This window comes from Erigeron canadensis, chromosome 3 (assembly GCF_010389155.1).
Source record: "Erigeron canadensis isolate Cc75 chromosome 3, C_canadensis_v1, whole genome shotgun sequence".
In the NCBI taxonomy this organism is placed as follows: domain Eukaryota; kingdom Viridiplantae; phylum Streptophyta; class Magnoliopsida; order Asterales; family Asteraceae; genus Erigeron; species Erigeron canadensis.
The window spans coordinates 2,901,166-2,915,130 of record NC_057763.1 but is presented as its reverse complement, the minus strand read 5'-3'; the positions used below and the strand labels follow the sequence as shown (position 1 = coordinate 2,915,130).

At 33.7% G+C, this 13,965-nt stretch overlaps 2 protein-coding genes across 4 annotated transcripts; one reads left to right on the top strand and one right to left on the bottom strand.

Moving 5' to 3' along the window:
- The first annotated feature begins 549 nt into the window (after positions 1-549).
- Positions 550-5,622, top strand: LOC122591190 (polyadenylate-binding protein-interacting protein 4). Of its 2 annotated transcripts, none has more exons than XM_043763409.1 (9): positions 550-1,021; positions 2,537-2,658; positions 2,742-2,899; positions 3,287-3,482; positions 3,575-3,808; positions 4,241-4,339; positions 4,438-4,488; positions 4,609-4,696; positions 5,167-5,622. In XM_043763409.1, the coding sequence occupies exons 1-9, from the start codon at positions 829-831 to the stop codon at positions 5,343-5,345; spliced, it is 1,320 nt and encodes a 439-aa protein (XP_043619344.1). In that variant the 5' UTR covers positions 550-828; the 3' UTR covers positions 5,346-5,622. The 2 variants fall into 2 exon arrangements, with proteins under 2 accessions (XP_043619344.1, XP_043619345.1); XM_043763410.1 differs by having other exon boundaries at positions 552-1,021; positions 3,290-3,482.
- An 83-nt stretch (positions 5,623-5,705) lies between these two features.
- LOC122591191 lies at positions 5,706-9,051 on the bottom strand. 2 transcript variants are annotated; one of them, XM_043763413.1, is made up of 4 exons: positions 8,896-9,051; positions 8,707-8,760; positions 6,486-7,523; positions 5,706-6,145 (listed from the first exon to the last, which is right to left on the bottom strand). In XM_043763413.1, exons 3-4 carry the CDS (start codon positions 7,467-7,469, stop codon positions 6,029-6,031), a joined length of 1,101 nt encoding a protein of 366 aa, XP_043619348.1. In that variant the 5' UTR covers positions 7,470-7,523; positions 8,707-8,760; positions 8,896-9,051; the 3' UTR covers positions 5,706-6,028. The 2 variants fall into 2 exon arrangements, with proteins under 2 accessions (XP_043619348.1, XP_043619347.1); XM_043763412.1 differs by having other exon boundaries at positions 8,715-8,760.
- Between the last annotated feature and the right edge of the window lie 4,914 nt (positions 9,052-13,965).

Sequence of the window (13,965 nt, the reverse complement as noted above, 5' to 3'; positions counted from 1 at the left end):
TGTTTCTCTTTTTATTTAACAAAAGTTGTAAAAAGAAAAGTAAACTGGAATCAATATTTATATGGAATTAATTTTCATATGTTTATTTTTTAGCTTTCGCATTCATTAAGTTGTGATATTGGTAATACACTTTTTGTTTCACGATTATTATAAGATTTATATAGCTTGAGACTACCCGTCTAATGGACGGGCCTGAGCACTAGTATCAACGAATAAAATACATTAAAAAGTACATCATTTCTCGATGCTACATACTTGTCTTATATATATTATTTATATAGTTTCAAACAATTTTAGTTTCTTGTAATTTACTTCAATCATTTACTTTTATTGTTTAATCCATATCTGGATCGTCATTCTGAATTGATCTCATTTCAGATCAGAATTGTTTGTTAGTCGAGTTTACCATCCATTTGGGACTTACATTTCTGGTGTACTTATATTAGGATTCTAACTTACACCAAACCAAAGTGTGTCTGGCTACATATATACACACCACCTTTATTTAATGGATATAAAAAACTTACCCTAAAATTCATTATTCATAATTTCATTAAAAAGTTCAAACTTCCACATATCAACATGGAGCCGCCCCTCAGGAAACCAACCCTCCTATAAAAACCAATCTTCAATTTTGATTTGGGTTTTGCGAACCCATATACATATCAGACCAAACCAAAGTGTATCTATCTGTCACCCTTCAAAACACTACATCTAATCTAATCTCTCAACCCACACTATATACGTATTTCATAGATCTTATATACATATACACATACATACAATCTATATATATACTTAACCCCAATCATAATCAAAGATCGTTAAATGGGCTGCAAGAATAGACAACAATTTCAAGAAAAACAAGAACAAGATAAAAGATCATCATCATCAAAACATGTTAATGATGCTTTGTTGTTGACAACTATGTGTCTCATTGGTCTCTCTGTTGATGTTCATATCAAAGATGGCTCTGTTTATTCTGGAATCTTTCACACTGCTTCTGTTGATGACCATTATGGTATATGTTGCTTTTTCATAAAAGTTTTTTAATTTATTGAATTATGATCTGAATCTGTTAATGGGTTGCTTTCAATTGTTGTTGAAAGTTAGTTTATGTTATCAAAATTTGATCTTGCAATGCCATTGAAAAAGAATTGAAAAAGTAGGTTTTCTTTTTTCTTATTGATTTTATGTGTTTTTTTTAATTGACTTTATTGAATTGTGATCTGAATCTGTTAATGGGTTGTTGCTACTAGTTGTTGAAAGTAAGTATTTGTTATTAAAATTTAATCTTGTAATGCCAATGAATAAAAAAAAAGGCTTTTCTTGATTTTATCCGCGGATATGGGCAAGACTATCTACATCGCATTGTGATTTGAATCAATTCATTGGCTGTTGCCAATTGTTGATCTTGTAATGCCATTAAAAAAGAGAAGAAAAGTAGGGTTTTTTAATTGATTTTATGTGTTTTTTTGTCAAATATATTGAATTATGATCTGAATCTAGTTATGGGTTATCGCCAATTGTTGTTGAAATGTAAGTTTTTGTTATCAAAATCTGATCTCAAAATCCTGATGATATTTTGTAAATATGTTGGTTTTATGTTTTTCATTTGGCTTATTGAATAATGATCCGAATCTGGTTACGGGTTATCGATAATTGTTGCTAAAAGTGGGGCTTTTTTAAATCAAAATTTGATCTTGTAATGCCATTTGCAATTGAAAGTAATAAAAAAAGGCTTTTTCTTGATGCTATGTCTATTTCGTCCTTACTTTATTGAATTGTGATCTGAATCTGTTAATGGGCTGTTCCAATAGTTCTTGAAACTAGGTTTTGTTTTTCAAGTTTTGATCTTGAAATACTAATCACACAAAAAAAGGATGCTCTTTATTTCTTGTGAAGGGGTATCATGATTTTATGCCAGTCTCTTTACTATATGCATTAAGATGAATCTATTAATAGGTTGTTGCCAATTATTTTCAGAAGTAGCTATTTATCAACAAAAAGGGTTCTTGATTTTTTGTTAGTGGGGTTTATTTGTTTTTGTTGTTCTTTTTTTTCCTGAATTATTGATTGTGGGGTTTCTTGGTAGAATTGTGGTGTCATATACAGGGGCGGTACCACATGGGGGGCAAAAGGGGGCAAATGCCCCCCTCAAAATTTAAATTTTGTCATGTATTTTCAAATTTTTTATCGATTTTAAAAAATTTCTTATAGGTTTTTAACATTTTGACCCCTTATATATTTTTATTTCACGGATTTTTTAATTTTGCCCCCTCTGGGATTTTTTTTCCGGTACCGTCTCTGGTCATATGGGACTTGATTGGTATCTTAATACTAGAAATTGATTATCACGACTCTAGATCAGAACTTGCATATTCACTTTTAAAGACACATCCAACACCTGTATTACTTTATTAGTACATGTTTCTATTTTTGTTCTTATTATTGATTGTAGCTTACTTGCTCTTTAATCCATCAAAGTAATCTTGCGTATTTGTTTGATTCTAAGTTTCATTTTTTATTGGTTTAGCAATCGTATTGAAGTCTGCAAAGATGATCAAGAAAGGGACCTGTAAATCGAATGTGGCGAGTGAGGATGTCATAGAAACACTTGTAATCCATTCAAAGGATCTTGTTCAAGTGGTACCAAAGGTGTCTACTCATCACTCTATACTTTTTATGATTATTTCCATATTCTAAGATGTTCTGATATACTTATATTGTATTGTTCACAGAAAGTTTTGCTTCCAGCCAATGGTTCTGCAGGACATGAAACTGGAGACAATACAGTGGCTGTTGCATGCACTCCACCTTCTAATGGAACTCCATTGGCAGAAGGAAACAAAATATCTAACAAGCCAAATGTTGGTCAAGCGCATGCTAATCAAACAAGGTAGGGCTTTTGTAAAGCTTTTATGATATTGTATATATTAATATATAGTTTCATGAAACATATGGCGTAATATAATGCAATAGCATGCCGAAAGTTCCATGAAAGAACCATGGTTGGCCGTTGGGGTGAGAGCATGAAAGAGTATGTGGTCTCATGGGACATATATAGAAATGTATTCATTTGGAAACTATAAATACACGAACACCTGAGTACCTGACTTCTAGAAGTAGAATCTGTTTGTTGAAAGATCAACAACAATTTATTGTCATTGCCTAGATAATCAGTTTTAATGTGCAAATGTAAACAGCTCTTAATAATATATAATGAGTTTTGTAGTGTTTGTTAATGAATCTTATTCAAATTCATCGTTACTCCCATTTATTGTAGCAGATGCTCATCCGGAACTGAAAATGGGTTTGCTAATGGACTTAGACCCGAAATCTCTCACCCTACCAATGCTCATCAAGTGCAAGCTAAAACGTCTATAGTCAGTGCTCCTTCCACAGTCTCTTCAGAACCATTAGTCAGCTCATCAGCTCCAAGTGAAACCGTCACTTCAAAAATCTCAAATCGAGCTTCTAAGGTATGTAGGAATTAGTAATATGGTAGCGTTTAAAAATTTGAGGTGAAGAGTGAATCTTTTGCTCATTTTAATATTCATTTTCTTTCGTTCAGGAGTTTAAACTTAACCCTCAAGCAAAGATATTTTCTCCATCATTTCCAAATAAGAGATCAACGACCCCTCCAGCAATTGCTAACAATACAAATCTTGCATACATTCACGACAGTTATCAAGCTGTCCCGGTTGCCACCCAACAGCCGGAAGTTGAAATCAGCCCGTATGCTCCTCGTTCCCTGCCCCTTAAGTTTCTTCCATATGGAGGCAATGATGTACAACATCCTCAGCCAGTAAGTCTAGATGAAAACTTACAGCTTTTGTATTTTGAGGTGGCAAAATTGTCCAACTTACTCGTGAATGAGTTAAATCAGGGTATGCAATATTGCTAAATGTCAAGCTTGTAAAATTCAAAAAAGTTGGTTTAAAAGAATTTGGTGCCAAAAGTATGTGTTAGTACATCGAAGCTTTTAAACCATTTGTAACGAATAAACTTATTATTGCTGAAATAGTATCGTATACGACACACTAGCTATCTATAAAGAAATTGAAAGGTATAGACAAAAGGTGTTTTGTGTCATCCCAACCTGTCACCCATACTGACTTGCACTGAATTATCCGAATACCGTTTTTGACATATTACCAACATCCAACCCAAGCTTTTTGCCACCTCTAATAGTTAGCATGAATTTTGCACGAGTTTTATGTTTATATTTTGGTTTTAGGTTATCGGATATATGCACAGGGCTCAGCCAGTCAGAAATGGTGGGCAATATCATCAAGTTCAGACGGCCCCTACTTATGTCCAGCCAAGTCCTCAGAATGTAAAATTTTTTATTTTTTATCTTAAATATTATTTTAAGATTTTTGATCATGAGAGGTGTTTTGAACTTTTGATAAAATTTTGTATGGAATTTGACAGGTAATGGTTGGAAGATTGGGACCGGTTGTCTACGTTCATCCAGTTTCTCAGGTAAGATTTTTGCTATAAGCAGTTTGATTTAAGTTTCTTGTGATGTTTACTATAGCTATTTCACTTGTTTATACTTCTATTTTGTTATACATCTTGATAATTACATGATTGTTTATGAAGGACATCGTCCCGAGCACAACTGGCTTCCCTCAGATGTCTACATGCTCCATCTTAACTCCCCACCAAATCCATGTCCCTAAACACCAAGGTATAATAGCTTTACTTTAGCTCTATAGTCGGATGGATAAAGATCCTCTAAAGTTATACCAACTTCATAGGGTGAAGTTGGAGGAATCTCAACCTTTGGATAAAAATCAAAGGTCAAGATTCAAATTTGAGTTTTGAATCTTGACCTCTGATTTCAATCCAAGGGTCAAGAGTTGTCCAACTCACCTATGAAGTTGGTACAACTTTAGAGAATCCCTATCCATAGTCGGATGGACTTTCAATTTTTAAGTTTGCCATTAATTTTCAAAGTCTTGATTCAGTTTTAAATCAGTTTTTAAAATTTAAAGATGCAAGTGGCTGAAATATTTTGTGTTTTCTTAAAAATGTTCATTTATAAATTTCCAGCAAGACTAATACAACTTCGAACAGCTTAACCACGGTTGAACCCTGCTTTCTGTCTATTCTTATAATACGCATCTAAGCATCTTCAAATGTTTATCTTTGTTGCAGTAAATGCAGCAGGTCAAGCATTACAGTTATGTGCAACTCCTCCTTTTATAGCCGCAGGTGGTGGTCAGGCACCTTTTGTTTTGCCAAGCCACATTCCCATTTCGCAACCACCTTACCCTATGATCCGCCCAATGTCGGTCCCCGGATCCAACGGTTACTTTGTATCAAAGTTTTCTTAGAAGTGAAGATAAAATAGAGGTTTCAAGATTTATATGATTTTAGACGGGTGAAAAGGCCTTCATCAAGTTTTGACTTTTTTTTCTTTTCTTTTGAATAGTGGGTTTTCTTGCTCTTTTTCCCAGTTTCCGGTTCCATGTCTATACGAGTGAAAATTTTAAGGTGGAACCAAGGGGTTTGTCACCTTCATTCTGTTTTGTTCTTTTTGTATAATTCAAATACAGGATGATTACAGAATGGTTATATTGATTCTTTTATAGCAAGTTTGAGACTGAGTTACATTTCATGTTGTTCAACTACTCATTCTATAGAAAAAATGCATCAACTCTGCTCGGCTCATACCAACCTGAAAAAAGGGCAAGTACACAACACAAACATAACCTTATTCAAAACACTACTTGTTTAATGAAATGAAAAAGAAATCATCTTTTCTTGCATACATTACTTACGAAACTTCTAATTTTTACCAAAGTTTAACAAAGTTAGCAAGCCAATCTTTCTCATTTCAGAAAACATAAACAAGGGCTTCTCTATGACAGTAAACAAACTGATCCTAACACTAGCTGTTCTTTTGCACTATAAGATGAAAACAAAGTCCACGAACGTTTTCTGCACTTGCGGTCAACCCCCAAACAAATCTTGATAGCATTCAATATCTGGAGAAAATACCATATATCGACTTAGCTTACATCCTTCCGGCCTGACCAGTTTCATCATCTCTGTTACGACTCATGTTATAAACTCCGGCTGGATGTCCATTTCGAGAACCGTGGTCATCACCACCGATATTCTGCTGAACAGCCTAAAACCAATAACTTAAATAAATCAGTTTCGATGTTAAAGGTTGTGTCGAGATGGGTTCAACCAGAAACCATTTTTCACCGATGAACACATGCATTAATATACATTTTGCACGCATTCAACCTTTTTCAGCCTTTAGATATATAACATAACCTAAATCATTGAATCAATTCATTCATTGGTAGCAAGGTATAATTTGCCAAATCTAATACTACACTTTTTCCAATGTCTTTGTTCATCTTTTTCAATTTGATTTTGTAATTTTGTAATCCAATATATGCTTACCAGTTATTTTAAGAAACATAACGTAGCTATGAAAATGGACACTTATGACATTTTACCTGCAAAAGCTCCGTCATTCTCCCAGTTCCACTGTGCATCACAGCTCCCATTCCAGGTGGAGGTTGGAAATGATGAACTGTGTGTCGAGTTTGCAGGGGTTCGACAAAAAGAGGCTCATTCATGTCCCCAACATCTAATTCTGTTTTCACAACTGGATCATGCGCATCATTTGATTTATTCGCCTTAGCTGCTTCTGTTTGTCTGAAAGAAGCGTTATCATTTCCGGACCCCGTGGGTGTAACTGTAAACGGGGAGCTAGTTTGAGACTCAGATACTTGGCTTGTTGAGCCATTCGGTGGGCAAACCGCCAATGGCAGAACTGAGTGCACTGGCTTGCCTTGTGCAGCCCTCAAATGAGGTGCGGGTTGATTGGTCGATAAACCATTTGATAGGTTAAGTGGTTGAAGAACGACGGGGACAACAGTTCCTCTCGCACCAACTGATGGGACTGAAGGGGCTAGAACATAGTTCCCTTTAGGTGGTGAATTAGGACGCACCGGGTCGCCTCCGTTCCCTGCATAAGCCACAAGCTGCATACTTTTCTCTTTTGATCGACGTTTGCGTCTACGCTTAGGCAGAAGCTCTGCTGGGAATGGAACTTCGGTTCTTCTGATCATTTCAGCATGAGGTGCCACGTCATTTTCAGGTGTGACAGGAGCAGTGTGTCCCGGTTTGAAAACAGCACCCCTCAATGTAATATTTGAGTTCCCGATCCTGACAGCGAGTAGGTAACCAGCATCAAAAGTTGCTTCAACAACACCAGTGACAGTCTGTCCAATCATAACTTCAGTTGGATCATTGATCGGGTCAACCCGTGGAGCTTTGTTCAATTGTACAAAACCAGAAGGCATACGAGCAGCAGTTTGTGAGCGCATCTTTTGAGCTCGCTTTTCACTAGGATCCTTTCGTGGGCGGCCGCGTTTTCGTTTTTCTGTACCCATTGGTGAGGCATCGTGCGTCACTTCATGGTTCACCGGGTCCATATTCTGCAGCTATGATGATATATAGATTTTCCTTCAAAAGTCTGAAGCTTTTATCTGCATATAATACACAAATTTATAACAAAAGAGAAAAGCATAAGCACAATACCAAATTCCAATACATCCTTTATATTAATACAAATTTCCACAAGTAACATAATGAAACAAACTTTCAAGAAAAATATGAGATTTACTTACTTAGTTAGTCCTATTGCAATACTTTCAAGAAAAATATGAGATTTACTTACTTAGTTAGTCCTATTGCAATATATATAATAGAAGATTTAATGAATTAAAAATCAGCAAGGCTACAACACAGCAATCATCACATATCTTGTGAACAAGAATGTTTCTCCAAACATATATCAGATAAATAGGTTCATCTATTTGCACCAAATCAATGTTACTTACAACTTGGTATTCTCTAGTCAAACACCAAGTCATACCTTATGATCATCATCATCATCTAGAATCATTTATACCCCACCCCAATTGATCTACTACATCCCCTCCTATGATGACTTACGATACTCAAAGCTCTTAGATCAATACCATTTTTGCCCGATAAAATCGCCGACAAATCTTTCAAATGTGAGTTTGTTCCCAATACAACAGGGTGAACAGTTAAACACCTAAACCGACTTAAGACTTTTTGCAAACCCGGATAAGTGTCAGACAACCCTTACCGTGGGGTTACCAATTCTTAATTTGTTGGCTTTTACAATCATCTACTACTAGGATTGTAGAAAGACTTTTCAGGGTTTCACAGCTATAGCTTACCATTTTACCAATTTGTAGCAAATCAACTAGTGTACTTTTCCCGAAAGTCAATGGTCTTCAAGACATCAGCACTACTACTAAATATACATCCGAATATATCACATTTGTTTCAAAATGTATTTATTCCTCAGTTGATATGCATGTATACATACATAACTATATCTATTAATTTCCGTTGGCCAATCACGCATTAATTAACACTCTTCATTATCCGCACCCAACACAATACTACAATAACAACATAGTCCGAATGTAATCATCTAATCACATCATTTAAACGACAATAAAAACACATAGTATAACCTTAACTGAGCATCCGAAAATTACGAAAGATTAAATCCTATAAACAAAGTCAACCACATGCCAAAAATAAAAGCAATACAAAGATGGAGTACGATGCAAAACACAACAAATTATCATTAAATCAAGAAAGTAATAAATACAAAAAAAATAAACTCAAATAACTACCAATTCCGGTTATTCGAGCTTCATTTGGTCTATAAATCACTCATTTCTGCATCAATTTGTCAAATAAAAAACTATCAAAATGCAGTAAAAATGTTAACATATATAGATACAGATGTATAATATAAGTATATAAATACATAAAATGATATAATGATGTAAATTTGAGGAAATAAAAGTGTACCGTTAGGGTTTTAGATAGAAACAGAGAGATTTGAAACCCTAAATTTTTGGTGTTGTTGAGAGTGAGGAGACTGAAATGATGTTTGTGTTTTTTTGTGTAGTTGGGGGAGATAATTACGGCGTTTTTTTTTTTATTATCACTTCATCACTATTAATATAAGAGAGAAATTTGTGTGTTAGCTAATTTTGGGCTGACATATTTTCTACTACCTTCTATTAAGATGGGTCAAACGTGTACTTTGCCTCCCTTTGAAGGTGAGCATCTTTTTAATAGACTCTAATTATGGTTGGAATGAAATGTCCCATTTTAAGGACTCTTTGGGTTAAGTTTTCAAAATTAAATCTTGTGTTTATAAGATTACGTTTTAAAAAAAATACTCCCTCTGTCCCAATTTAAATATCATACTTTGACATTTTTGGTCTTTCATGGTTAACTTTGACCATCTAGAATTCTATTTGTGTTATGTAAAACTTGATGTAATATATATGAATCGATTAAGTTTTCAATGTATTTTATAATGATATAACTTTCGTCAAATATTATAAAACACAAATAATAATATTAATGGTCAAAGTTGCAAAAAAAAGACTTAGACAGTCAAACTTGGACATTTAAATTGGGACAGACAGATTATGTTTTTGTTTATTTTCGTGAAATCGTGTTTTTTCTAGATAAACACATATAATGATTTTTATAATCAAGCACTTTTACTACTTAATTCTGTTTTACAACCACAATAATCCAATAATCCATTCAAAACGCAATTCCAAACATGACGACGATGGTGGTGGCTGCGACGAGTCGTCGTGGTGTCGACGACAACGACTAAATATAAGATATCTTTATCTTTACTTCTTTACTCCTTTATAAAACATTTTGATTTTTTTTAATGGTATGTCTTAATAAATTAAGCATATTTTTCCCCTAAAAGCCCCTTTTAATATATTTATCGTCTCTAAAATGCCTTTCCGCACACTACAACACTAAATTACTATATTTGACTTATAACAAATTGTTACCCCTAAAACAAATTCACCCACAAAGGATGTTGGTTAGATCTCTTTGCAATCATGGTATGATGCAACGGGTGTTTGGCTTCGTTCATGGGAGACCATTCTTTTTGCTTTGTGCTGGGATCTTTCTTTAGATTTTAGTCATCGATGTGTTGCGTGTTTGTCTTGATTCATTAAGTTTTATTGTCGTTCTTACTTTTATTTGTCTATTGGATCGTGTATTGTACTTGCTAGTTTCTTACTAGCTTTTTTAAATAAAATTTTTAATGTTGTTAAAAAAAAACAAATTCCGCCGCAACGTGCGGATATTATGTTAAAAGTTGAATGATACATGTACTAAAGTATTTAATCATGGGTATTTGTGGTGCATCAATAACGAAATGAAAAGACACTAAAAAAAGAGGGGTAAAAAGTAGAATAGATACTTCAAATCATCATATAAGAGAGCAAAATGATATAAGTATAGATAGAAAAAAGTCCCTCATTTTTATTTTCGAAGAGAAATAGTAAGTTTTGGAAGGGTATGTAATTTGTTCTAGACTTAACTTTTTTTTTGTCTCTTCATTTTTTCTCATCGATATTTCAAAAGTAAATTGTTCATCACGTCTTTTATAATCCTACAAAATCCCTAACTACGGGAAGTTAATGATACTAAAAGAGCATGTGTGTTATCTTCTTCTACTGGTTTTTGAACGTTTGAGTTGGATCTCGACATGCTAAGGACCAATCAAGAAATTTATGGAAAAACTAGCTATTTTTCATTTCATTCATCATTTTATTCACATGACTACTAAGTTGCATACATTTACATTTCATTCAGTTCTAGTATGACTACTAAACACGACATTGGAATAATAATAACTCATTCGATTACCGTATCCATTCCATTAACTTGTTCATTCCACATTTCATCGTTAAACGATTTAGGATGACGAAACATACCCTGAGTGTGATTTGGTTCTTGTTAGTTTAATTATTATGAGTTTTTGTACTATCTTGTTGACACAATAGTTTGGAAACCACACGTTTGGTGGTCGTGAGATCAAATAATTTTATAAGAGTTCCTTGGTTCAAGATTGAATAAAATTGTATCTTAAAAACGATCATAAGAATAACCTAATTTAATTGTTAGTTCATAATTTTTTGTATAGAACTTGTAAAATATATATAATAAAATGTAGAAGAATTGCCAATTATGGTTGTTATTTGTTAGTTTAATAACATTTTTTTTTCTTTAATAAATATCAACACTTGACTAAGTTTTTTTTAAATGTGTGTTACACAAGTATAGGGTTTATATGTTTTTTTTTTGTTTTCTTCTTAATATTTAACCTTATTAGATTTTTTAAAGATTAAGGAATGTAAATCATTAAAATCAAGGATTTTTATGCAATTAATAAAAATGAAGATGTTGTAGATATGTTAGTTGATTTAAAAAAAAAAAAGTTTCATGGAATTTTAATAAGGATGAAACTCTTGATTTTAATAATGAGATTTTAATAATGATATAGTTTGAAAGAATAATCTAATTGTTCTATCTAAAAAAGCGTTCTCCTCATATTTGCAGTGATTTGAAAAGAAACAAACTTAACTTTCAATCTTTTATTTTATTTCATAAATCAATCTCAAAAACACAATTGAATATAGCTTTGATGTTGTATTAATATTATTAAATATTAAAGGGTGTAAGTTATAAATACCAAAGACCTTTAAGTAAGTAAAAAAAAGTTAACATGATGTGTAAATGTTAATTGGTTTCCATTTATTCAATTGAAAGAAAAGATATATTTATTTAATAACCGATTTCCATCAAACTGGGTCAAACAAGCCGATTTCATATGACACAACATCGGTCTAGAGTTAATCTTAGACCAACTGTTGTTCAAACTTACAACAACAAGGCTCAATACTGCATACGTAATATGAGTGAGGTGAGATATAGATAGTCTTATCTCTACTAATGTAACACCCATCATTTAAAAACTTGGATTTTCAAAAAACTTTGTCAAACGACGTTTAAAATGAGCGGAAAGGATCACTTATAAAATCTTTCCCATCCGTAACGGATGGTACCTTTAAAATTGGTGTTACCACTAGCATCATCGAAACAATAAAAATAAATCCAAGTATTGGTACCAACATGAATGCCCATTATTACAAATTTGTAACATAATCCAAAATAGCTAAAAACATAAGGCTAAAAGGAAGTCTAAGCATTCAATATCTTTGCTAAGCTTCTTTATTCTTTCTACTCAAGTCTCACCAAGCTAATCTTCACCTAGCTTAAACTTGATTATCCTGAAGGCACAACATTTTCAAAGAACAAGTGTTGGCTAATAAAATTAGCTAAGTAAGATAACATGAATTTGAAAACATTTGCCAATTAAATATATTACAAAATCATCGTTAATCGTTAATATCACATACATACATAACATATCATAACATAACACATTAGGATCATCGTATTCCTAATTGTGCCTAGCTTTACTTTCTTTATCTTTCTTTCTTTTATTTATTTCTTTGCCTAGACGTAGGCTAAGTGACTTACGCCACTTACATAGGGATGTGGGGTTGTGTGTAGGCGGTCATATACCATACATGGAGTCCTCACACCCGATATGATGGGTAAACCATAAGGTGGTCCATCGGCGTCGTTAAGGAATTGACAAAGTCATTTTCAATTGAATAAACCGTTTATGCCTTTACGCATTAGTGGTTAGTTACTCCACCTGGAATACTCAAACATACCTATGCCACGGTATCATGATTCCCAAACCACGTGACCACGTACGCACTAGCCCCGAGGAGCTAGCATGGGTTAAGCTTAACACAAGACTTTACTTTTGCTCGAGACTTCTTATCCTTATATTAGTTTAGGTTACACTTTCACCTAAGCTATTCACATATCATCTTTTACTTTAGGGCCCTTAACGTGCACGTGAACATGACAATCCTAATCATAAGTCTAATGACTAGGTGTTCAAGCCATGAATACAACCATTTCGCATTGGAATGGCAATGAGTCGGATTTGGGGCGGGTAGTGTCAAACCCGAACCCGATACCCATCGGGTACCTTATCGGGGATCCCGTCGGGGGGAAATAATGCCCCAAAACCCGAAATCCGACCCGATAAGAATAATTATTTTTCAATAATAATTACCAAAATCTTGTTTAATTTGAGAAATGATTTTACATGCTCTTGATGTTTTGAGAAATGCATATACAAGCGTGGAATGTAGATACAAATTAGTTGATATAAGTGTGAAACATTGTAATTACAAAGGTGAAATATAAATTCAAAACCAATCACTTGTAAGTATATATATATATAGGCATTGATATCGGGTCGGGTCGGGGTGGACATGCCCCAGTCCCTGCCCGAACGGGTTCGGGTATCGGGTATTCTCGTCGGGTATCGGGTTTCCCCGTCGGGTCGGGTTTTTTTTGCCATCCCTAATTTCGCATAATCATTGCATATTTTCATCATCACATCACATAAACGTTTCATCATTTCATAACATGTATACTTACCTCACATCTTTGCAACCTGCATAAGTATGTCATACATCATAATTGGTAAGTATAATATCTCTTAGCAACTTCCCATAATTAGCCATAATCATAAAATGTGCATACATATTCAATTGGAAGGTTTAACTTATGAAAACGTGTTTTGTTGTACCATCAGGTGACAAAAGATGTTATCTTACCTCGTGAAAGCACACAACATATGATAACGTATATTACCGAGCTTTGCAAGTATTTCTGACTACCTATAATCAACAAAGGAGTAGTTAACGAGTGTAACGAGACTAAACTGACCTACAGTCTATATACGAGTCACATATCATTTAATTACCATCATTCCAAATAATAGTCTCTTTTTGACTATTACCCGGGTAGGTTGTCTCTTTTTGTCTACTTTGAGACTATTATCCTAAGTAGTTAGCCTCTTTTTGACTATTCTCAACTTTTGTCTATTTCTAGACTATTACCCCCGGTAGTTAGTCTCTTTTTGACTATTTTCAAATTTTGTCTATTTCTAGACTATTA